The sequence below is a fragment of the Nycticebus coucang genome, chromosome 7 (assembly GCF_027406575.1).
Source record: "Nycticebus coucang isolate mNycCou1 chromosome 7, mNycCou1.pri, whole genome shotgun sequence".
Taxonomy (NCBI): domain Eukaryota; kingdom Metazoa; phylum Chordata; class Mammalia; order Primates; family Lorisidae; genus Nycticebus; species Nycticebus coucang.
Window position 1 is genome coordinate 55,905,574 of NC_069786.1, and position 25,868 is coordinate 55,931,441.

The following is a 25,868-nucleotide window of genomic DNA, read 5'->3' on the forward strand; positions in this document are numbered from 1 at the left end:
TATGGCAAGTACCAAGTAAGGCACTGAAAATTAAACACGAATAAGAAACAATCACTGGTCTCGAATGCTCTCAATTTACCGCTCTGCAATTCAGTTATGAATATTTGTGGGGCTCTTTTTCAACTCAGGTGGCCAGTGTGTCAAACAATATCCTATTTCTGCACCACTCTCCCATAACTGAATGCCCTTATTTTTTTCTATTACATTAGGAAGCAAGCCTTCTTATGTAGCAGTGTGAATTTTTGATAACGTTATTGTATCCAGATTAATTCACTAAAGTAAAATGGACAGCTGTTGGTTCCCCCCGCCCCCCTAGCATCCAACCACAAAGGCTGAACTTAAACTCCCTTTAAAAATCATCTCCCCTAAGGATGTATGGCAGGTGCTTCTTTAACCAGATAGCCCACAGGGGCTAAGTCAATTGCCGATGCTCAAACCCATGGTTCTGTGGTAAAGAACAACAGTGTCAGCTGGCATTTAGGCTTTTGCAACTAATATAACTAATATAATAAAAAGAAATTAGGTCCAAGAAACTTGAGTCATTCTACAGGGATATGAAGAAATTCATAATATGCGGAATGCTGGCACAGGGCCAGCACCTCTGAACCCACATAGTGGCCCTCCCCACAGATGACAGCGGAAGGTATTATTTTTTCTAGCCAATTTGCAGTATCAAGCCTCCCAAGGAGGTCTTTGAACAGTGCTCATTACCAACACTGGGGAAAGCTGGCGTTTGAAGTGCACCATTGATACGACATATAAGGTCAATCTACACCCAGTCCAGTTTTGAGTAAATGTATTGTAAAGACTTTTTCAAAACAGTGGATATTTAATGTACTAGATGCTGCTTACTATCACAGGTGTGGGAAATGATTGCTAGAGAAGAACTCAAGTGTTACTCTAAACAAAGCCTCTATGTTTTTTAGCAGACTGATAAAACAGATCTCTTTTTAATTCTGTTTTAGCTGAGACTACAAAACAATGGGTGTCTGGAGCCTCCACATTCCAGACTGAGAAACTAGACCAACTAACCTAGAGGCTGTTCAGGAAGGTGCTGGCTGAGAATGGGTTTGAGATGCTTAGCTGACCTCCCACCTCCTATCTGTAAGAAACTGGAGAGATTGAGAATGAAATTTACATGGAGAGACATGCGGATGGGCTCTGAGTCTCACCAGGTGGACCGCTTTCCTACACTGTTAGTAAAGCAGGGCAGGCTTCCATTCAGGGAGCTTAATCCGGGTCCCATGGAGCTTGGCGGACACAATGGATTGATGTCAGACTTAAAACCTGAGGGATCTAAAAGGAAAAAGGCTGGAGGAAGGGCCTACAAAGTGTGGCTGGGAAGTAACTACTCTCCTACTGATAGTTGGCAAAAGTAGAGCAAATGTGGGCCACATGAGTAGAGTTGGCCCAGGGTTGTGTTTAGATTCTCCTAAAAAGGTTGCTTTGAGGGGCAAGAGGTCCCAGCAGAAAGGGGCTGAAGACAGACCATTAATTAGATTATGGGCAGCTGATGGTGTCAGCCCAAGAACATGTATTCTTAAGCTTCTTGGATGGTAAAAGAAAGATTAATTTGGGGGGCTGGAGGACAAGTTTGGCTAGAAATCTCAGAAAACAAAAGTATTTCATGAGAAAAAGCATCCAGACTGCTGCCTAGCCAGAGAAATCAACACCAGATTACATCATGGTCAGGGCATCCTTCACTGCTGCACCAGGCCTGGAGGGGTCAGAAACCACAGCTAGTGGAGCTGATGGAAGAGTAGGAAAAACACACGCTTCCCAAATAGAAAAGAAACCAACCATGCTCCCATCCTGCCATAAGCTTAGACCTGACAGGGGAAGAGACAAGCCTCAATTGAAGATCCATTACTCAAAATTTTTGTCAAACAGGATTGGACACTTAACTGTAGGTATCACACACTTCACATCATATTCTGTTCATGAGAAGCAGATATTCAGCATCCAAATGTTAACTAGGAGTTTACTTCACATTACTTTGAACCAAAAAAATCAGAACATATCACACATCAGTCACAACCCCCAACCAACTCCTAAAATGTTAACTATTTATTTTTTATTTTCCTACAAGTCCCTAAAATATAACTCAGTACATTAGTTAACATCTGTCTGTATGCATGGTTCTGTTGGGATGGAAACCTTTAAAACACTGATCTACAGATAATCAATATGGTTGTCAGCCAACAACTGCTTCGCAGACTGTGATGTCTCTCTCAGCAGCAGCACCTTCCAGGATGCACAACCCTTTCTGTTGACTCTCAGTAGTTTTCAAAAACTTCTACACAAGATCTGACCTTATACAAACTGTACATGGAGTGTGCCTGGGGACTTTCCCCATATGACATCTTGTTTAAAACACTGTATTGAGGTTGGACAGCGTAAATATAGATAGAAATGGCTGAAAATGTATGGAAACATACATGTCTGTTCTATGGAGTTTGGCTATGAAAAATAGAGGCATTCCATCAAAAAAACCTGAAAAGACCGGAAATGAAAGCAACAACTGAAGGGACTTTTTGAAATCAGGACAGTAGGAGGAAGTCAGGAGACCCACCCTGGATTTTCTCCAAAAGCAGGAACTTCAGGGCCTGAGTTAGAATGGACAGAGGGGAGGAAAGAAAAGAGTTGTTTCTGAGTGTCCTGCTTATAAAATGTCTGGTAATCTATTGTTTACAGAGACAGTTAAACATTCTGCAAATCATTATGCAATGTAGATATGTTGCATATTCACCATAAATACATTTAAAACCTCATAATCACTGTCTTTCAACAAAGTCACATGGAATTGCTCTATGTGAGGGACAAGTGATTGGAATATCATTGCGCTGAATATTTACAGATTCTATTTATTTTAACTTCTTGTTTAGAGTTTAAGAAAATACAAAGTAAATCCAACTCACTGTAAAGCTTTAAAAATATTAAATGACAAGGACTACTTTAGAAGGGTGGTCTCTTTTATTAATTCTTGAAATCTTTAGGCTGATTCTCCCATAGAAAATAAATCTCCTTCCTGGTAGCTGCACACATGTTACTCAACAGCCTTAAGGTCCTAGCAGGTAACTTATCTCCGCCAGAATCCTTTAGCTTCCAGGAACCTTCCTTCCTTATGTGCTTGTCAGTGCTCTGCAGGGAATGATCACGTGCTGTTATTCAGAAGCAGTACAAAATTACTTGGCCCTGCTTTATGAAGCTAGGTAATATAACAGTATTGCTCTTTTGAAAAGAACATTCAAAATATCAAACTGCCAAATTTCAGGCTTACAAATATTTTCTATAGTAACCGAAGGACTACTAATGGGAACCCCCCTCCCCCCACATAAGTACATGAATATCTTAATAACTGCATTATAGTTACTAGGCATTAGGATAGAACCCAGGCTTACATTTGGACAACAGAGACTGGGATGTAAATATCAGTTCAGTCAACCATGACTCCTCAGGTGTTTAGTGCATAACGGAATGTCTGTTATAGAACATAAACACGTGAGAAATACATGCTATCTCAAGGGTTATGCTTCTCTCTGAGTCTTACTTCTGAGACCAGGCTTATTTGAAAGTGGGGATGAAGGTACATCAGTGGTCTGAGGTCCCTCCAGCTTTAAAATCAGACTGCACCTGAGCTGGTGGTTTAGATCACGTAAGGCCAACTTTTCCAAGTCTATCAAGTCTTTCTAAGGCATCAGTACTTTCAAAAATGTATCTAGGCCATCTAAAATTGTCTAACTTTGTTGATGAACCTATTTGAAAAGACAAAGACAATGACTAAATGGTCAACTCCATTTACGTTCATAAATGATCATATTTTAGGCAAAAACCTCAAAGAGAAACTCCTGAGACATAAGTTTTCAAGGAAAATATTATATTGTATAGTAACCGACATCCATGTGTACTATGCTAAATTACACACTAAGCATGAAACAAACAGTTTCTGTTTTATAATCCCTTAATATTTAGGCATCTTCCCCACCAGGAAAAAATTTTCAATTAATATTCCTTATTTAGAATGCTAAAAGTCCATCAGAAACAATTTTGGAGTCATTAGAGAACTGCTAAGGAGTAGATACATAGCCCCAAAATAACCAATGTCTAAAAATGCCTATTACACAGAAGAAAACTCACTTACAGCTTCTTTTAACTACTAGTATATTTGTATAAATCGATGTACATGCTAGCTAAATGTTCTTTCAAAATATGGCATTTCATACACAATTACCTTTGGAATATGTTAAATTCTTGGGCACTGACATAGTAACATTATTATTTAAAAGAAAGTAGATTTTTAAAGGCTCACAAATATCCTATTACCTGAGAAAACCTGGTGCTATTTCTTGATTTCCTTAGGGGGTTGTGTTATTTACCATGTAAATTTTATACATTAACAAATTCTGGTCTACACAGTAAATTCTGAGGAATAGTCTTCGCACAGTCACTACGTTGAGGCTGTGGACACATGGGAGGAACACACAGAAGCCATGGCTGGCGGGGTGAAAGAGAGAGAGCAGCTGTGACGGGACAAGCAGACAGGTTAGGCTGCAGGACCAACGCTGAGGAGCAGGGGAACAACTCCTGGCTCGCTCTCCACTCACCTTTGCCATTTGCGCTTGAACCCCACTGGCCTTCAGGGCAGACACAGCTTTCTGAGCCGCTGCAGGACTGTCAAAGTCCACAAACCCATAACCTGAAATACAAAACACTTTTAGTTTTTAAGCCATTATTTTATGATTATGTAAAGAGTAAAAGGATGAATCTAGTTTGTTTCTAATGCAGGCAACAGAAATGAAGATGTCTTGGCAGAGCTCAGCTGTGAGAAGCAGCAGCCCCCTGGCTGGACAGGCCTCCCTGCCCAGGTGGCGGGTGGGGGTAGGGAAGTAGTTTTTTCTGGTTCAAGATCTTCTTTTGGGGTGACCTGCAGTCACTGAAAGAAATAACATCTAAGTTGCTGACCAACATTAAAAAAAATAAAAGAAAAAGGGAAGAAAAAAATCAACTTTAGAGGAACACTTTTTAAAGATTCAGTAAGAACTCTCCTACAGAGCTTACAAATGAGAGAAAAATTATGTTTTTTCAGTAGGCTAAACCTTACTTAACAAAATTAAAGTATGTGCAACCATTAGATACCCAAAATATAAAATAACCTAATTTTAGTACCTGTTTAGAAACACTGTACTCATTTACCTAAAATAAAGCCCCATCACGTCCCTTTAAACAAAAGGAAGGGAGAATGCCCCCACATATCCAAAATAGCTGTTTTAGCAGTTCATAACCTAAAAACCTAAAAATAAAACAAATACATAACCTCCTAAGAGAGGCCCTGGCTCAAAGCTTATTTAGCCATGTCTTTACAAACATTTTTAATGAGCTGGTCATCTGTTTTTCCCGACTACAACAAATCAGAAACAGGTAATTAGGAGGAAAAAGGGGTGGGGGTAAGGGTAGGTCTGAAATAAAATAGGTACATATATGGCATCTAACAGTGAAAACTAATAAAAAGCAATAAAAGAGAAGCACTATACAAAGAACTGGGACTGGCGATTGCACTAATGTACACAGCTATGATTTAACAATAAAAAAAAACAAAAAAACAAAGAACTGGGACTTACACAGCATAAGAGAAAACAGCTCCACGAATCTCAATAGATCATGTAAACATTATTTTGTTAGATGAGCACGGATTTTTTTACTCTGATACTGCTGAAGTTAAGAAAAGGTTAAATTATATTTACTGCACTTTTTAAAGGAATAGGGGACCAGGTGAGATAACAAGGTTTTTCTTAGAACACAAGTCAATCATTATAAATTAATTTTAAGTGAGTAAGAATATATCGGGGAAAAAAAGCCATTTCAAGATTGCTTAAAAGAGGGGCCAGCCCCTATCATTTATTTACAGATATAATGAAGAAGTAGATAGTATGGTATTAGTGTCAAAACAGACAAAGATACATCAACGAAGTCAACGGCTCAGAAATAGTCCAAAGTCAGTTTTACGATATTAGAACCAAAAATACTGCCTATTAACAAAATAAATTGTAATGAAATGGAACAGACTATTGATAGATATTTCAGAAAAGATGAATGCTAAACTGAAACAAGATGTAGCTTCCTTACATTACTTGGAATTGGATTGAAATAAGGCTTAATTTGATTTAGACAGTGAAGAAACAGCCAGGTTGGGAAGAAAAAGGAAGAGGTTCACCCAGGTAAAAGCAGAGACTGCGACTCAACTGCCAGGCTAGAAAGGAGGTCAAACCTATTTAGGATGTCTGTTAGCAATCTGTGACTAATGCTAATACGTGGATTCACACACAGGCACACACACTCACTCTCACACAGTTCCAGCTGGTCCTAAAAGGACACGCAGCTATACTGAAATAGATATTTAAGTTTTTTCCTTCAATTCTGCTACTGCCAATAAATAAATAGAAGACCTCAATTTTGATGTTATTGTACTTGAAATTACTGTCGACTGAGGTAACAATAGCATTCTTTTTATCTGCCATTTTCTTCAAAGAAATCCATAATGGTTGTTTAGCTAAGTGTTTATATCCTTTTCTGGCCTTCTCCACTGCCCATCCTACTACGGCTATTTCATAACCATTTGCTGAGGAAAAATATAATGTGTAAGCATGCAACCCCATGCTCTTCCATTTTCTCTATCTGCATTACTTTCAAGTAGATAAAGAAGTATATAAAATTTGAGTGATGCAGGTTCTCTAGATTTCAATATAATTGTATAAAGATGTTTTCTGAACACGAGGTTCACTAAATAACAAGGCTCGTGGAGCCCCCCAGGAGAATTTTTCGCAGGTCTCAGGACAAGGAATAGCGAATCACTCCCGCTGCCTGTATGTCCTGCACACATTGTGCTGAATGAATCACCAGAAGAGCTAGGTCTTCTGCTTTGGCTTTGGCCACTAGGACACACAGGGCCATTTTGTATTAATGTGAATCTTCTTGCTCTTCTCATTTTTCCTGTCGCTCTGATTTATCTTCAAACCACTTTTACTTATGAGTAAGCATACTCTAAGTATAAATAATGAATCCGTTTCACCATCAACCGTTTGTGAGCTTTTTCTGTCCTGAACTGCAATGTATACCAGTGTTGGTTAAGCATTTAAATATCTTTTGTTGGCTAAACTAGACAAAAACGGAAATGTAAAATAACAACTGAATCATGAATTTTTAACTTTAACAACTAAGGTACATGTTATTCAGAGTAATGTTTGCTTCGGCTTAATTTTGTCCAAAATATAGAGGCTCCAAAATATGTTTTGTGATAAAAACGTTCTGTGATCTTCCAAGATCTCATTTCCATGTATAAAAAGTCTCTGATTTATTTATTTATTTATTTTTTTGTAAGTATATTCTTTCTTTTACTCTTTTTTTTGGGAGGCGATGAACATAATTTAAGTGTGTCGTATAAGTTTAACTATGGGTCCAAGTGTGCCGTGAGATTAAAAAGGGTTGAACGAATTACCATAGCGCAATTGTATATATATTCTGTAAAATTAATGCTGATAAGATATTTCGTATTGAGAGGAAATTCACATCATACAAAAATTAAACATATTAAATAATTCGGTGGTTTTTAGTACATTCACAGTGTTGTACAACTACCACCTCTATTTTGTTTCAAAACATTCCCAGCACCCCAAAAAGAAGCCCTGTACTCATGAACCAGTTTCTCCCCATTCTCCCTCCCCACGCCACCAATCTGCGTGCTGTCTCCATGGGCTTATAGATTCTGGACATTTTGTATAAATGGAATCACAGAACACGTGGCCTTCTCTGTCTGGCTCTTTTTTCACTTAGCATGCTGTCTTCATACATGTTGTAGTACTTTGTTCCTTTTTATGGCTGAATAATAGCCCACTGTACTATACACCACATTTGCGGGGGTTAACAGAGGGTACATACCATTAGGGAACGTTGTTTTCATTTGCAAGGTAAAGTCTGAAGTCCGAGTTGTAGTGAGTCCTTCCCCCAGGAAGTGTGCAGTGTACCCCTACACTGTACCCGATAGATGTTAACTTAGCAAGTCCCCTTCCCCACGCCCCTTCTTGAATTTAGTTGTGTTTTTCTCCTATGTGGGCCTATGGTTGTTGATCTACTAGTTTCAGATTAGACCTGAGTACATGAAATACTCATTTTTCCATTCTTGAGATACTGTACTTAGGAGACTGTTCCATCCAGGTAAACAGAAAAGAAGCAAAGTCTTCCGTCTTGTTATGGCTGTACTAATCCCATGGTATACACATAACCACAGTTTCTTAATCCATTCATGGGTTAATGGGCACTTGGGTTGTTTCCACATCTTTGCAATTGTGGATTGAGCTGCTGTAAACACTTAAGGGCAAATGTCTTTATGGCAAAACGATTTTTTTTTCTTCTGGGTAGATATCTAGTAATGGGATTACAAGATCAAATGGAAGGTCTACTTTGAATTCTTTGAGGATTCTCCATACTTCTTTCCAGAAAGGCTATACTTGTTTGCAATAAGTCTCTGATTTGTTTAATCTCAAAAATTAGAATACAACACATGCACTTTTCATCTATACTAACATTCCATAATCTTTTACGTATGAATTTACCTATATTCACGAATGAATCCATTATTTATATACCAACCGATCTACCTATTGGGTCAAGTTATCTTGGGTAACATGTTCTCTAACTTTATTATGAGCTAAGTTAAATGTTATTTCTTCTCATTCATCCTAAATTACTTTTGTTTTTCACACGTTCTCTCTTTCTCACTTCTAGGATTTTATAAACCTCCTCTTGCTTACCTCTCCCTCACTCACCTACCCGTTCACTCAACTCACCAGATACCTGTTGATACTTATTGCTGGGAGGCTTATGTGAGCCCTGGAAGGTTTCTATCACTGCCTACATACACAAAGGCAGTGTCTTCCAAGCCCTATTTTAAGGAAAGGTCTCTGGGAGACTTGTTGTAAAATCAGTTCTAAATTATTCCAACCCTTACTGAGAAGTCTCCCAAATCGCTTCTCTTATCTATAAGATCTTTTCCAACTGTGACAGGTTTGCATTATAACAGTATCCTAGATTTAGCATTAGTTTATTTTTACCTATACCTTTTCTATATCATGCAGAGCACTTTGTGAAATTTTGGCTTTTAGGGAATAAATTGCCAGTGGAGAAGAGTGTATGATAGTGGTTTTCAGTGTAGGGGTAGGGTGGAGAATTTAACCAGGGAGACTTCTAGGTTCTCTCCCTCACTTGACTAGCACAGGTCTGGTTCTTAACACACTGAGCTGCTAAGTAAGATTTCTTTGGGGGTGGGGAAGAAGGGTAGGGGAGATAGAGTAAGGCTAAAGCCACTTGTCTACTCTTATTTCTCTCTTGCTTTGAAACTAATTTTTGAGATCAGCTTCCTGTTTTATGCTCACAAGAGTCTATTTTTCTTTATAAAAACAAAAGGGTTCCTCCCCCCCCCCCCCGTTTCTGCTCTTCCAAGTCATTAGTAAATGTTAAATAAGACCAATCTTGGTGACTAAGTATATGCATTTTAGTCTACAATTTTACTCTATTTTAATTCATTTAAAATATTTATTGGGTACTTCTGTACATAAAACATGCTCTATTCACTGTTCCAAGGCAAAACTGCCTTGATGTGCCATGTTGATTAAACATGGGCTTAGATATTTGCCACAATAGCTCCTTTAAATGCAGGCACTTTGAAGAAGAGACAGATACACAATGAGCCACTTCAAGTCCAGATTAAAGGGAACGGCTGGTTTATAAGGAGAGGTCCTTCCATAGGGTTCATTTATGTTCTTTGCCTTTTTTCAGATTGTGCTAAGCCAGTGCCCCGTCACCACTACTTGAAAAACGGGGGTCTAATTAATGAGGAGATTTGCCTTCTCTGCCTATTCCTGTCAACCTTATTTCAATTCATGGGGTCAGTCGTTAGATTCAAAGTCAGCTGACTCTATTCTTCCCTTTTCCTAGAAATCACATGCCTATTGTAAAGATGCTGGATCATTAAAAGTCAGAACCACAGAGCTTCAGTGCTGCCTACTGTAGACGCCTCCTCTTCCAGCTCATGGGGCTGGATGAGCTCATTCTAATTACATGGAAAACTGAAGGTCAGTGCATCAAATTAATGCAGCAGCATATTTCAAAGGGGCACATGACCTCCCCTCCCTAATTTGGTCAGTGAAAATGGTTCTTTCCTCCCTGCTGCCAATATTGTCAACAGGCATTCAGCAAAGAACAATTGGGAGTATTGAAACATGTAATTAAGTACTGCTTAAAACTACTCTATCCTAATTAATAGAGCCAATTTGCACAATATGTAATCTTTTCAGTTCTTTACTACAGTCCAATGGTCTTCAGTAAGCAGCTCTAATCTCCTCAGGCTGAGGAAAGAAAAGCTATTTTCTAACTCTACTCCCCTTTTAAAAGCAGGGGCTAAATGCCAACCAGTATTTTGCATGTTAACCCTACTGGCATCAAATTTGGAATTCTGGCAAACTGCTAGCTACTGTTGGATCTCCAGCCAAAATTCAACCAGCGACAAACGTAAGCAATATGCCAACATCGTGCAAGACAGAAGCTGGTAACACGTAAGATTTGGTTTTTAATAAGAAGAAGACAGTTTTGAAACTGAAGATCAGTTTTTAAATTCCATTTTCTAAGGGTATGATTGATTTAACAAATAATCAGCCAAGAAAACATACCTTTGCATTTGTTTGTTGTCTTATCCAAAATTGCCTTTGTAGAGACTATTTTCCCATATCTAAAAAAGAAAAAAAAAAGAAAAAAGAAGTTATAAGGAATTTTTATTGATGTCTAAATCCAAAGAACACCCATCCTTTTCAAACTTCTGCAAACTTTAAAGTACAAAATGTTCTTTACTCAAGGGCAGGAAATGAGAATTCTAAACGCAAAACTAAACTATAAAAAGGGAATGGCCAGGCTGCCCATTTGAATCTTTGGACTACAGTTGACGTTTAACTTTGAAGGATCAGGTAGTTACCTGACCATCTTAGGACACAAATATGGAAAGTGAGCTCTATAAAAATAATTTTCAAGGTTAGGAGAAGAGGGACCAGAAAGAGATTTGTTGAAGGATACAACAGTACAGCTAGGTAGGGGGAATGAGCTCCCGTATTCTACAGCACTATAAGGTGACTGTAATTAACAGTAACATACAGTTTCAAATTGCTAGAAGGAAAATACTGAATGCTCCCAGCACAAAGAAATGATCAATGTTTGAGATAACAGATATGTGAATTGTCCCGATCTGATCACTATACATTATACATACATATGTATTAAAGGTCACTATGTATCCATAAATATGTACAATTATTATATGTAAAAAAAAAAAATGAAACAAAACAAAAAAAAATTTCTTCTAATGACACTGTCTGGGGTCAAATGCAATGCCAAATGCAAGGCTACAGAATTATAAAAGGAAAGTACTGTTCTATGACCTGTGCAGCTTCTATGAAATAAAAGGTGGACAGCTGCCTGCATTATTCTATTCATTTTGGTTCTGGAAACAGCGCAGCAAGGCTCTAGATCAGGGATTTTCAACCAGTATGCCATGGCACACTGGTGTGTGGCTCTTAGGTATGCCACAAAAATTTTTAAAGATCAGTAATTCAATTGTTTTCCGAAGATGTTCAAAGCACAGTAAGTATGTTCTTTTTTTAACATTCTCTCTCTCTTTTTTTTTTTTTTTTGCAGTTTTTGGCTGGGGCTGGGTTTGAACCCGCCACCTCCTGTATATGGGGCTGGCGCCCTACTCCTTTGAGCCACAGGCACCACCCCTTTTTACTTTTTTTTTTTTTTGATCAACATAACTTAAGTGGAGGTTACTATAGGTTCGAGTGGGCTGTGAGATAAAAAAGGCTGAAAAACACTGCTCTAGACAATCGTATGTGTGTGTTTTACACACTTAATAGTGTAAAACAGGTCTTTTTTTTACCAAAGACATTTTTAGCTGTTTATAAATACATTATTCATGTGACTTCTGACTCAATACTAATAATTCTATATTATGCCACAACCTTATGTGCATGCATGTAAGAAATGGACAATCAAGAACACAAAACAAGGAATCGGGGATTAATCATTAATTATAAAGATGTTTTGAGAGGGCGGCGCCTGTGGCTCAAAGAGTAGGGCGCCGGTCCCATATGCCGGAGGTGGCGGGTTCAAACCCAGGCCCGGCCACCAAAAAAAAAAAAAAAAAACTTTAAAAAAAAAAAAAAAAAGATGTTTTGAGAAATGTATACAAATTCCTTTTGTGCCACAGATGTTGGGGAAGATGGGAAAAATGCAGAACATTAAAATTTAGTGCACTGCTATTGAGGACAAAGTGACAGTGTAATTTACATACATGTACCGAACCCGCACCCTTTCACAGTGACCAGACTGCAAGGAGAAGCACCACTGTCTCTGCTTTCTTTCAAAAACTGAAGGATAAAGAATCCTCAAAAATAAATTTAAAAAATTTTCTTAACAATCAAAGCAAGATTTTAGGAAAAGTACATAACCTACTTCATGTAACGGGGACTCAAATTTCCTCATTTATATGTGTTAAATTGCAAAATTCTACTTTCCTATATAGGAACTTTTAAAAAATCCACATTTTTTCCCTTCATTCTCATGACTGATTTTGAGGACTAAAAAGGGTCTTAAAACTTTTAGGAAATCAAAGAATCTGTGGTATCATTTTAAACCATTTTGAATACTGCAAACTTCTATTTTACATGTTGAAACAAGCCGGAATACATTTTTCTACAAGAAACAAATGATTGAGATAACCCCCTGCCAGTTAATTTTCCCTGTGTTCATTCTGCACAATCACGTCATCAAATGGTTACTAACTAGGCATGAAAGAAAAGAAAATTTAAGGTTCAAATGACAATTACATCCAAGAGGTATAATGCTGCACAAACACCTTCAATTCCCTGTAGAGAGTCTAAGTATTTGTAACAACATTAACACAGGTCACTAAGCTTACTTAAAAAAAAAAAAAATCCACAAATGAAAAGAAATAAGTGGTTTAAAGACTACCCTTTAGCAACAATTTATCTGCCTAATTTATATGGTTCATATTCACTGTCTCATTTACATAAGTCTTTGATGAAAATATTTTAAATTTGTGTCCCTACCTCATACCTTTCCAAAAGCAGGGAAAAAAAAACATTGACATGACTTCAGTTTACAACTGGATGGAGAGTCACTTATTTTAGGAGATTGTGCCTGAGGTCTCAGAGTTCAGGGCTTTTCGTAAGCCAAACAGAATAAAGAAAATTTAAGAGAACGTAAGGGGTCGGCCCTGTACACTTCTGGTTCTGCTTTCAACATTTAATGATGGCAAAGACATGGAGAAAGGGAGACATGGAAGTGGAAAAAGGGAAACAGCCGTTGGGAGTGCTAAACGCAAGCCCCGCCCCGCCCCGGCTGCAGCTGGCTCTCTCCCACATCTGGGCCATGTGCACCCGTCTCCTCCACTCTCCGTTGCTTTCCACACTTCTCAGCCCTCTCCCAGGGGTTCCATGCCCAGTCGGCTTCCTTCTCTCCTCCTTAACCAAGTACTTTCATCACATTTAATATCTGGACCTCTACCCTTCCTTTTCTGAGGTAACTCATCCAATGACACGGTTTTATCTCCTGATGACGTCCATTTCTTCTTCTTTTTTTATTGTAAGTCCTACCAAAGTTTTGGTTTACTTCTCTTCCTCTTTCTAGTCAAAAATCTTTTTTTTTTTTTTTTTTTGTGGTTTCTGGCCGAGGCTGGGTTTGAACCTGCCACCTCCGGCATATGGGACCTAGTCAAAAATATTTTATTAAGATTCTTAAATATCTAGTTAAATATCACCTCAAGCTCACCATTTTCTAATCCCAACTTCAATAGCACTGCAAACACCTCTTTCCCTGCCTCCGTATCTCTTTTCATTCAATAGCACTGTCACACTTCCAGTCTTCTACCAAGCTTGAGTTCCTTGAGGTCTCATCACCCCAGTCACTCCTCAATCTTCTGAGTGTTGTCTTTGGTATGTTTCTAACACTCGCCCCTTCCCTTCACTGTGCCTGAATGTATGCCAAAAGCACATGACAGTTCTCTCCTTGCCTCCAGCCTCTGGCCCTTCCAGTTTTATCTCCTGTATTAATTTACCTTAAACAGCCCTTTAAACAACCCCCACATCTCTCCATTATCCCATTCTATCCATCCTTGAACTTGAAGGACCTGTTCAAACGTTATCTTTTCTATGAAACCATTCCAAGTCTCTTCAACCATTTAGTTGGCTATTTTAAGCTAAAACGAGGTTACATTTATTGAGTTCCTACTTATTCCCTAGGCAGTGTGCCAGGCACTTTGCATGTATGATCTTATTTAATTAATGGCATATCAATCTTATGACGTAGGTGTTATTATTCCCATTTGAGCACATGGGGAAACAAAAGCTCATGGAAGTTTCGAGCCTAATACCCTGCTTAAAATCCCAAAGCTCCCCCAAATGAATAGTGTTTAAGTTTTCAGTGCTATTTATCAATAAAATGATTCTGAGAAACAATGTTTCCTTTATACATGGAGAATGTGAAAGTAGAGGAACAAAATGGAGGTTTCTTTTACTGTGGTATTTAAATATCTCCTTTTCAAGCCCCAGTAAGTTTTTATTTGTTTTAAACATAAGAAATAAACATGTGGCTTATGGTTTAAAGAGGGATAAAGAGACAGAAGAGGGTGGGTAGGAAAAGAGAGATTTCTGAAATTTATCTGTTTTACTTTTTAATGTGCTTTTCAATCATGATTGAAGATGGAAAAGACTGTCATTTCACAGAATGTCAGAAAAGTTTCCAGGCTTCGTGGGGGCTGTTGAATATGGCCTCCTACAAACAAGTGGATCAGGAAGCTGCCTGAGAGTTACCCAAGGGGGGTGCTGGCGGGAATCCCTCTCCTACAATATCTTCGCCTTTGGGTTGCCACTCAGTTACACCTCTCACATTAAAGAGGCTCCCACTGAAATGCAAACCCCAGAACTAGAAGAAACACCATTTAAATCGCTCAGGCCCTGACGAAGTGAGATCCTCAGTGGGTGACTTCAGCAATTTATCGTGGGAGTGGAGTACAGAGCAGGTAGTTAGGATGGCATCAGAAAAGGGCCAGGAAAGGTTCAGATCTAGATAAGGGGAAGAGCCAGCTACCAAATGGCACCTCAGGGACCAGGACAAGGGGGCAGCAGAGTTCAAAGCAGCCACCATTGGCCCTCTGCTAGCTTTACCTGCAGTAAGATTTAATGGGGAAGGGGTTAGCATACAGTTAACATTTAGTCTAATTCTTTCTTCCTTTTTTTAAATTCGCATGGTTGTCACTATGCAAGATTTAGTCTTAATTCTATCGTCAATCATCAATACTTACGTGTAACAGACATCAGGTTACAAATTCATAAAGGAACCAGATTTTCACCTCCCCTGTTCCTATATGTAGCTTAATCTGCTTTTAAAGACATCATTAAGGAACGAGGACATAGAATGTACTGGGAGAAACAGCCCTTCTGACTGGCAGAATTCACATGCTAAGTACAGCAAGAAAATGCAAGTCCAAGAAAGCCAGCCACAGAATTGTACTGGAAAAAAATGTGACTATGAAGACTCTTTGGGTTTTATCTCGCTTCGAAGTAACATGGCTCAGATCGTAGCCCTGGCTACTGAGAATATTCTTTGCTAAAAGTATAATAGATAATCCACTCCAGAGGAAGCTCTGACAGTAAAAAGATAAAAAGTAATTAAGAGACTATATAATAATTAGAATTTCAAAGGGAGAGGATTACAAGAAAAAAACTCACATTTAAATCTCCTGGCCCAGCTGAATTTGGCTGATAAAATCTAGTGCTTAGAATCTACTAAAATTTCTTTACTTTGTACTGTAGTTTTACTCATTTCTTTATTTCCATTTATATCTCCTCTTTCATCTATTGTTATATGAAATCTAAGTATATTTTAATTTGACTTATTGGTAAATAAGCTTAATTTTCTCCTCTGCCTCTCTTATTTAGTCCCTCTCAAATTCTACCTATTTGTTAATTTACCTTAATTACAAAAGAAACACATACTTATTGTAATAAGACACAGAAAAGTAGGTTAAAAAAAATAAAATCCCTTGAATTGCTAAGGAGGAATATTGGTACATATTCTCATAGACTTTACCTAATGCACATATACAACTGTGTGCATGTGCACACACACACATGCGCACACACATTATCCTCTACTAGGGAACTTGTAGCTTTTGAACATTTCCTGTTCTGAAGAGTGGAGTCTACTCCAACCAGCACCAACAGATGGCAGTAAGGGTTGATAAGTTACTTTGATATTGGTCATTCTAATTGTAAATTCATTTAAAGCATCCTGTGGTCATCTGCAATGCGAGTAAGTTATATACTACTTTATGAACATTATCAAACCTGAAAAAGCAATGAGCATGTTAAAAATAAAAAAGAGATTTCAAGTTTGAGGAAGGGCCAGATCTTGCTCATGCATGCAGAATGATGGTTTTCATTCGTTTTAATAAGTTCACTGCTCCTGAAGGATGGACAGGGGCTTACACATGAGATGCTGTGCCTGTGCAAATGACAATTATCAGTTCAAAGAAGGGACATGGGATTGAAATGAAGAAAAGAAAGAAAGAAAAACAAGACATCAACCTTAGAAAACTTAGGACCTAGAGAGCTCATTCAAGGGACTAATGAAAGCAATAGCTTACGATTATATAGCTCTTACCTAGTACTCTATGCCAGGCACTGTTCCTGAACAGTTTAGGTCAATTATTTTAATCTTCACAAAAACTTTTTGGGTAGTATTATTCCTACTTTGTAGATGTGAAACTTAGGAGGACAGTACAAGAACTAGCTAGCTATTCAAGGTTACGTAGCTCATTAGCAACAACCATGGGAGTTGTTGGCTCTGAGTTTAAAGACCAAGCAAGTTGACAATTGTAGAAGCTTAAGTCACTAACCACAGACTGCTCCACAGGTACAAAGAAATTGTACACTTCAACTCTGCACAGCTCTAAACGAGTACGGGGATGAGTCCATAACTATGAAGGTCCATAAGTCGATGGTGACAATATTCAGAAAGAAGTTACTTGCCTCAACACTTTCTGAATACATGACATTGGTCTGTCATAGAATGAGATGCCCCACACAGCATACATATCAGTGAGGAGGAGGTGCAACCGGCTTTAAAGCCAAAAAGGAATAATTCATGTATCTATATGATGGGAATGAATTTTGGGGCGGGGGGATATATGCCAAACCTCTCCTTGTTATTTTGGAGGTGCTGAGGGAAGAGAAAAAAATAGACATACATAACCACCCCCCAACACCTTCACCCCCCAGACACAAACACACAGATGATACTGTATATGCAGTTTTAAATTTTTTAATTAAAAACTTATTTTTCTTCATTTTCTTCTCCCTTCTTTCTTTCTATTCTTTTTTTTGGACACAGGGTCTCACTATGTTACCTAGGGTAGTTTTGAACTCTTGGCCTCAAGTGATCCTACTGCCTTGGCTTCCCAAAGTGTTAGAATTACAGGCATGAACCACCATGCCTTGTCCAATGTCGTTTTCTAGCTCCTTGTGCTGCTTCACTTTTTCAATGGCCTCCCAGGAAAAGGAGATTTCTTAAAATTTGCTTTACCACTTCCAATAACAGTTGGATAAGGGAAGGAACACAAAGTATAAATTATATCAATTTGGCTAACAAAAGTTTACTGGAGAATAAGGCCTAAAATAAACGTTAGGAGTCATTTATGTTATTCTGAATTTTCACTACCTTGAATAATAATCCAGCTGGTTTTACAATGCATCTTACTTATGTACTTAGTATAGGAAGTGGGAGACGTTAGAAGATGGTACACAAAATGTGAAAATTTTACATTAGCCAATCAATATCAGATTTTATACGTTACCTTTTTCACCCTGATGATTTTCAATGTTTCTACAAGACTCTTCCAAGACACAAAAACTTTAAGAGTATAGAAGAGTACCATTTTTCATTCAGTTATTTTGGCTTAATGCTTAGATTGACATTAGATAACTGCCCCTTCCACTTAGGTTATGTGGCTGAGCGTGCTTTTGTGAATGAACAGTTCCTGGTACATGTCAAACAGGAAGCTACATCTTATGCAGCTGGGTTTAAAGACAGACGATGGTTGGCAAGAAAAGCCACTGCAGACCTAAAGGCCAGAAACAACTGAAAACCAGATACTGAAAGAGAATGGATTACAAGACAGGTAAGTATAGTCAAGACAGAAGAGACTGAATCAAGGAATCAACTCACAAATATTTCTGGCATACACTATGCCCTTCACGACACAGATCTGTGAAAAACACTTAAGATGCCATACTTGCCATCAAGGGGGACAATCCTTTGGGGATATAAGGAATTTTTAATACTAAAAAAATAACTAAGAATATGAAACCCTCTATAATGAATGCTAAATAGAGGGGTATAAACACAGAAGGAAGGTCAAGTTGAGCAAGAAAGATTTTGGGGAAAACAGAAATGCAGAGGTACTGTGGAGGGCAATAAATAGAAGGATCTGTCGAATGCAAACTTGGGTAGGGAGTTATGAAGCTTAAGAAGCTAAGTCTGAAAAGGTCTCAGAGGGCCTAGAGTTTCCAAGAAAAGGAAAGAGAGCACAGAATGAGGCTGCAAGGTTTTGCGGCTGCAGAATGAAATGACAAAAGCAATATTTTAGTAAGATTAATGAAAATCTTGTGCCCAGGATTAGCAGAAAGAGAGGCCACATTTTAGGTTATTTACTTTCTTATTTCTTGTACTATACAGTAACACTCAGACTCAAAAAATTAAAATGGGGGCAATGGGAAAAGCTAGGGGGTGAATGGAAAGGTTCTCGAAGGCAGAAGAGATTTAAGATAAAGGACTTCTTTAAAGGAGCCTTAAATAGTTAACCTGACATCTGAGAAAAAAGATCCATGGTATCTGTGTTATGGAAAGCTAGTGGCTTGTCTTAGTGAATTTAGAAGATGGCGAAAAGGAACCACCAATTTCACTTTTCCAAGCTGTCCTGGCAAGGACAGGGATTTCAGCTCTAGTCAGATGGAAAGCCTGCCAAAGGAAGATGCTGTAGCAGAAGCCCAGACCCTCTAACCCTCGGCCAGGCTGGCTGCCTAACAGCACGTGAGCTGATGGAGAACAAATCACAGAAGCTTTGGGATGAAGTATCACATTCTTTCAATAGAAAATACAGACATCTCTATATACTTGATTTTTCCTACCATTAAAATTTCAAGATCAACACATCTTCTGAGAGTATGAATAAAACTGGCCATTTGCACCCAGATTTAGGGAGTACGAACCTGTCCTCATTAAATGTGGAACTACGCCTGCTAATGTGCCTCTATCAACATTCCTGGGTGAATCCATTATAAATCTAGACAAAGATAAACAACTGATGCTGTTTATTGCATGTATGACTTGAAATAAAAAATACATACAGAATGAACATTAAACTACCTCATTAAAAATGGCTAAGATGCATTTTTTTTGCCATATCCTAAGAAAAACTTATAATTGCTCTTCTAAATAAGAAAGCAGAGTATAAAGCATTTGATTTATTACTCAGCTTTGCTGGTACAGTTTAGTGTCCAGTCTATTGTGATCTGCAATCAAGGTAAAGTAGCTTTACACTATACACTACTTTATGGACTTTTAAAGAGCATACAGCACACAAAAGGTCATTTACATTATCTATAACAATATTTTCACCACGAGTCACTGTACTGCAGCACTTCAGGATACAGTCACAGATGGCCAGACCCAAATTAGTGCCCCCAAGTACTAATATGTCAGAGGAAAATAATACTGGCTGAAAATGAAACCCAGAATTTCGCAAGTAAAATGTAAATTATCTATCATCAAAAGGAGTCCCTGAAAGTCACAAACATTGATTAACGTCTAACTTCTAAAGCAAAGGCAATTCGATTAGAGAAAAGTGGTCTTTATCTCTAAATTGAATTTATGAGCCACCAATGATAATTTCTTAAATTCTGTTCCTTCCCTCACCAAAACCTGTAATGTATTTTCTGTGCTTTGATTATCGCCCCTTCATGTTTACATACTACTTCACTTCACTGTATCATAAAGGAAGACAATGTTATAATGGAAGGACGTTGCCACCAGAGCATTCTATTCAATGACCAGCCCAGTGATGCTGGCGTAGTTGCCTGGCCTCAGGATCCTCATCTGTAAAGTACAATGATAAAAGCCACCTCACAGCACTGTTGCGAAGGGCCACCACAGTGCATGACACATTCCGGAAGCTCAATAACTAATAGATGTTATCCTTTTCTCACATCCCCCTCCAAATGAGGATATTTCTAATTCCTACTGCTTGAGAGCACTAAACTAGCCTATCCTTCTACCTTGGTATCAACATGGCCCTACATGGTAAAATGTTGGGAAAAGCAGACCTACTGTTTTGATTGTTACTTTTTGGCACCCTTTTTCTCCCCCCTTTGGCAGATCACTCAATATATACTGGTTGAAGGAATAAAATGCAAACATGTAAACATGAAGGATTTTTCCCTCCTGAAAGTATTTGGTACGGAGGACATTGGCAATGGTAGGGAGAAGGGGAATATTGCATTGTGCCTTAGAAAATGAACATGACCTTGTATTTTATTCCAGTTTAGCTCATAAAAACACAAGAGGGAAGCAAGATAATTTTGGGGTTTAACATGGAATTGAAAACAAGTACAGGGCCAGTCTTGGTGGAGCATGCCTGTAATCATAGCGCTCTGAGAGACCGAAGTGGGTGAATTGCCTGAGCTCAGGAGTTCGAGACCAGCCTGAGCAAGAGTGAGACCCCTGTCTCTAAAGACAGCCAGGTGTTGTGGCTGGCACCAGTAGGTTTAGGTACTCAGGAGGCTGAGGCAAGAGGATCACTTGAGCCCAAGAGTTTGAGGTTTCTGTGAGCTATGATGACACAGCACTCTACCCAGGGTGACAAAGTGAGACTCTGTCTCAAAAAAAAAAAAAAAAAAAGAAAACGTGTAAAAATTGTGTAAAAGACATGTGTATGTGTGTGCGCTCGCACAGGGGACAGTTAACCAAAAAACCCAGAAGGGCTTTCATCCCTAGATTGCTTCTCGAGTATCTCTAAATTTTGTCACTCCTTTTTAAAGAAATCAAACCTGAAAATCTGACATACACACACAACCAAAGAACTGTGTCAGAGTCCGTAGAAATCCAATACATTAAACTCCAACACTGAAAACCATAAATGACTACTTCAGTCAACACAGGAACAGCATGACCGAAGCAAAACAGAGTTATCTGAAACTATTAAAACAGAGTGTGCAAAATTACCTAGAAATGTCTCTTGATTCTAACACAAGCCACAAAGGCAAGAGTCAGATTGGACATTTCTCAGCCTGAACCCTTGTGTTGGCTTTGATCCAAAACACTGCACCTATTGATTTCCAAATGCAGCCCATCCTTTCCTCAAGTAATAAATCCTTACTGCCCAATGACCTTGAAAAGCCAATCTGAAGAACAGACTGACAAGGACAATGATATCTATTTTACTCACTTCAGTTCTAAGAAATTTGGGGATTGGATATAAATGTATCCCTAGTAAAAGAGACTCTTGGAGTGGATAAGCAAGGGAATGCTAACATACTCGGCGTAGCCTGCCATCCAGCAGAGGAGATGTTTCTAAACTTAAGACGTCTGACGCAAAGGTCACGTCTGACAATGGTTACGGTTCTCAGAGCAGATCTGATGGAAAAGGATAAATAAGGCTCCCATATTGATTTCCTACTGGTTTGCCGCTGAACAGCACTGTCCTTAGATACTGTAGCTAAAGATGAACAAGCAGTGCCAAGGCAGAATAGTACAGCTCCAAAAAGTTAGAATCTTAAAACTTGAGAAAACCAGAGAGGAATGTATCTTTGAATGAAAGCATGTAACTGGAGAACACCAAATACCGTAAAATTACTTCAGTTATCAGTTTCTCACGATTACCATATTCCCAAACTAATAGGCCTCACTCTCAATATAGCTTGGGACTAACTGTATTTTCCAGACGATGTTTGTTCATTTACTTCTGTAATGGGGAGGTGGGGGTGGGGGTGACTCTGTGTGGAGATAAGGCCTAAAAGCTTCTCATCTACACGTTAGTAAGCACTTTCTAACCTAGGTTGTTTTGAGAAAACTTGCATAACAGAAGAGGTGTTGATGGAATAGCGAAGTGGCATTCAGCTTCCTCCAAAGAACAACAAAGATTCTAGGTAATAAAGGCAGGTGAGGCTGATGTTGATCTAAAGCAAAATTCTAGAATGGATTAGTACATACAAGGTGACAGAGACGTGTGAAAAGAACAAGGCTTTAAGAAGTTTTTAAGGGCAAGTTGTGTGTTAAAGTTTTGTTCTTTCTAATACTAAAGGATGCTGAAGTAGTCCAGACTACTTGGGAATGCTACATAGTGTATTTTGATTTGAACGAAATAAAAAAAAATCATTCTTTACTCATGAATTAGATGAAGAAACCTGGGAAGATGAAATTTGGTTAGGATGAGTGGGTAACTGGTTGACAAGTGACTGGTCAGTGGTCACAGTCAACTCACAGTGAAAGCCCCTCGCAACACGCCATGGGGCTCTGTTGTCTGCTAGCACTTCTTAAAAACATTTTAAATAATGGCATAAATCAGGTAATTGGTGGTATACTTATCAAATACATAAATGTCCCAAGGCTAGGAAGAAATGTGAATCATACTTAACAGGGAAAAATAAATCTTACAGGTAATTTCTAAAGGGGCAAAATTAACTGAACAAATTTAGGTGGTAGTAACATGAAAATATTTGAGTTTTTTGACTAAGCACAGTTCAAGTTCTCTAAATAACAAAATTTCAGGATGAAAAATATATAAGCAAGATCACAGAAAAACTTAATGCTCTGGAGCCTTTTTTTTCTTTCCCTCACTGCTCACCATTCTGTAATACACTATTATAGGCTGATCTGTGCTCCCGGCCCCTTTCCCCCCTACTGATACTCTTAAACCCCAGGACCTCTGAATGTCACCTTTCATTTGGAAATCAGGTCTTTGCAGACATAACCAAGTTCTGATGAGCCCCTCAGGGTGGGCCCCTATCCAGTGTGACTGGTGACCTAATAAGGGGAACATCTGAACACAGAGGCGAATAGGGAGAAGGGCAGGTGAGGACTGGGCAGAGGCTGGGGGTGCGGCTGCAAGCCAGGAATAAACCATCCGAGCTGGGAGTGGCGACTCTCCCCGCGGGTTTCAGAGGGAACGTGGCCCTGCTGACACCTTCATTTTGGACATCTAGCCTCCAGGAGCACGAGACAATAAATATTTGTTTTAAGCTGCCCAGTTTGTGGTGCTCTGTTACAGCAGCCCTAACACACCCATACAGCTCCAGTGTACCTATTACCTCTACACAGACCCCTGTCTGCCCTGCTCCATCTTCATTTCCTGCCCTTTTAAGATGTTCTGTCCTCATCAGGGAAATCTTAGTGTCATTCTGCAAGGCTCAGTTGGATGGCATTCTCTAGCAGCCTCCCTTTTCTGAGCTTCCTGGGAAGCGGAGTGCTGTTTCTCCACTCTGCCCAGGCAGCCTGTGTCCACACAGCATCTCAGTGCAGCGCTCGGCACATTATCAGCTCGGTCCTGTCCCCACTTGGTGTGTGCCGTTGGACTGTTAAGTTTTTCTCCTTGTGTTTCAGGCTTTACCATATTGCCTGGCAAATAAAAAACATCCACCATTCAGAAGGAGAAGGAGAGGAGTACGGGCCGCTTCCACGGGGTGACTCCACACTGAAAGCCATTATTCTGAACACTCCTTTAACCGAGTCTTCTGAGTTTCTTCGGAAGAGAGTGAGCACCATAAATAACTCGCTAGAAATCATACCCTGTGAGGAAGGAAGGAAAAGCTGAAGGTCTCACTGATGCCCACTTAGAAGAGGAAAGACTGCAAAGGACTTTCTGAAAACTAAAGAGTCTGCTGCTACACGGTGTTTCTAAGCAGAGCTGGGTGACCGCCTGGTCCAGAGGTGGTGCCGCAAAGCAGTGTTTTACAAAAACCTGGCAGGAGGTGATCACCAGAGTGCCCGTGATAAAACAAAAAACTAAGTGTGATGAATTTGCCAAAAAATTAAATTTATCCTGAGATTATGTGCCTCTGACATTTTTTGTGTTAAAATGTCCTTTCTTTTTATAAAAAAGTGATGAAAGATGGTTGTTTCAGTTGGTGTTCTGTCTGACAAAATAAAATGTTAGCTGTATACTGGCTCCCTAATCCTAATTATTTTTGTTTAGTTTACCGGTCCTTAAAATTCAAAAATCAGGGGAACCACTAAAATACAGTGGGTCGGTGGGCAGGGCTTTGGTATTGGTGCTTTGAAAAGGGGCCTGGCCTGAATGATGGGCAAGATTCATGTCAATGAGAACAGCGGTTACATTTACAGAATCATTGAGTAAGGAGATAATGGTAAAGATATCTTAAAAAAAAAAAAAATCCACACCTTGCAGCATTCTGATTTGCTTATAAACTAAGAAAAAAAACAGCCCATAAAATTCTGTAAAATTGCATATGAATTGACTGTGCCACAAACAAAAACCCACACAAGGAAGAAGTCGGGCAACAAGGAGGAGGCTTTAGATTAGCTGGCCTCCCGCTTGCTCTCTCTGGGGCTCAGCTCACGGAGGCAGGTTATCAGCTCTGCCGCCTCCTCACACTTCCTGTTTCCATCCTGCTGAATCAGCAGAATACCACCCTCAGGTCCCCGACTTCCTGCTTCCTTTCCCTCTGTGTTCAGGGCTTGCTTAACCTTGCATGCCCCAAAGTCAAGGTGAAATACGTCCAGAACATAAATGCAGAATTTCATTTAGAATCTGAAAGGAGTTGATCCTCAAAAGGCAGCTGAGATGCTAGTTATATGCTGGAAAATCACTGGAGCCATGGTGTCAAAGAATGTAACCAGAAAGTTCCACGACACAGTTATATATACACATACACACACAGAGTTCTTTACAGGTAAGTACAAAGTACTTTAAAGAGTAAGTACATTACTCTTTAGATAAAACTAGATTCATGATCTAAGGCACCCCAGATGGATATAAACTGGCTTTCCACAGACCTCATCCCATGGTGGTGTGGGGCTGGGAGGTTCAGTGGGCTTTCTTTGAGGTTGAATTGAGGAAAGGCAGGAATAGGACACAATTATTTCCCCCTGTGCTCACTTAAGAAATTCATATTAAGAATAACTTAGATTTTCATCACAATACTATCAATTCCCATTCTCTTGATAGGAAACATAGTATGTGTTTCAGAATGAATGGAAAATAAAAGGTACAGTTCTAAATAAAAATTAAGTTCTCTCTCCTACTACTTAACTGTTCAGAGCTCAACTTACCAAAGTATTTGTTTTCTTTTACCTGGGTCAGCCCCCACCATGCCAGCCTGGGACCCTCCCACAGGCCAATGCCTGTTCCAGCCACATCCAGAGGAAGGTGGTAATTGCCCCCTTAACACCCAAGCCTACACTGGGCTCACTAATTGCTCCAAGCCCCTGCTTGCTTCCTCTCACAATCACCTTAACACAGGAAAAAAGGCAAGGAATGGCCTTAACACCGCAGCTAATTTCCCAGACCTAGTTCCAAGCCCTTCCCAAACCATGCACTTCACTGACAGAGGTGATCAGATTGGAACAAGAGGGGCGCAGGAAGCAGGGGATGGCTGATGGACAGTTCTAAGTACTTTCGGGTCTATTAAATGAAAACCTCAAATTTCCTTCCAGTGTCTCAGCCTAAAACACATGAA

The 25,868-nt window shown here is 39.2% G+C and overlaps 1 protein-coding gene across 13 annotated transcripts in view; it reads right to left on the minus strand.

Moving 5' to 3' along the window:
* Window positions 1-25,868, minus strand: part of RBMS1 (RNA binding motif single stranded interacting protein 1) — a 226,729-nt gene that overhangs the window by 39,814 nt on the left and 161,047 nt on the right. For all 13 annotated transcript variants that reach the window (XM_053597161.1, XM_053597167.1, XM_053597163.1 and 10 more), the window contains 2 exons: window positions 10,719-10,777; window positions 4,605-4,696 (listed from right to left, as the gene is read on the minus strand). In XM_053597161.1, coding sequence (XP_053453136.1) covers window positions 4,605-4,696; window positions 10,719-10,777 — 151 coding nt within the window. The remainder of the gene's footprint in view (window positions 1-4,604; window positions 4,697-10,718; window positions 10,778-25,868) is intronic.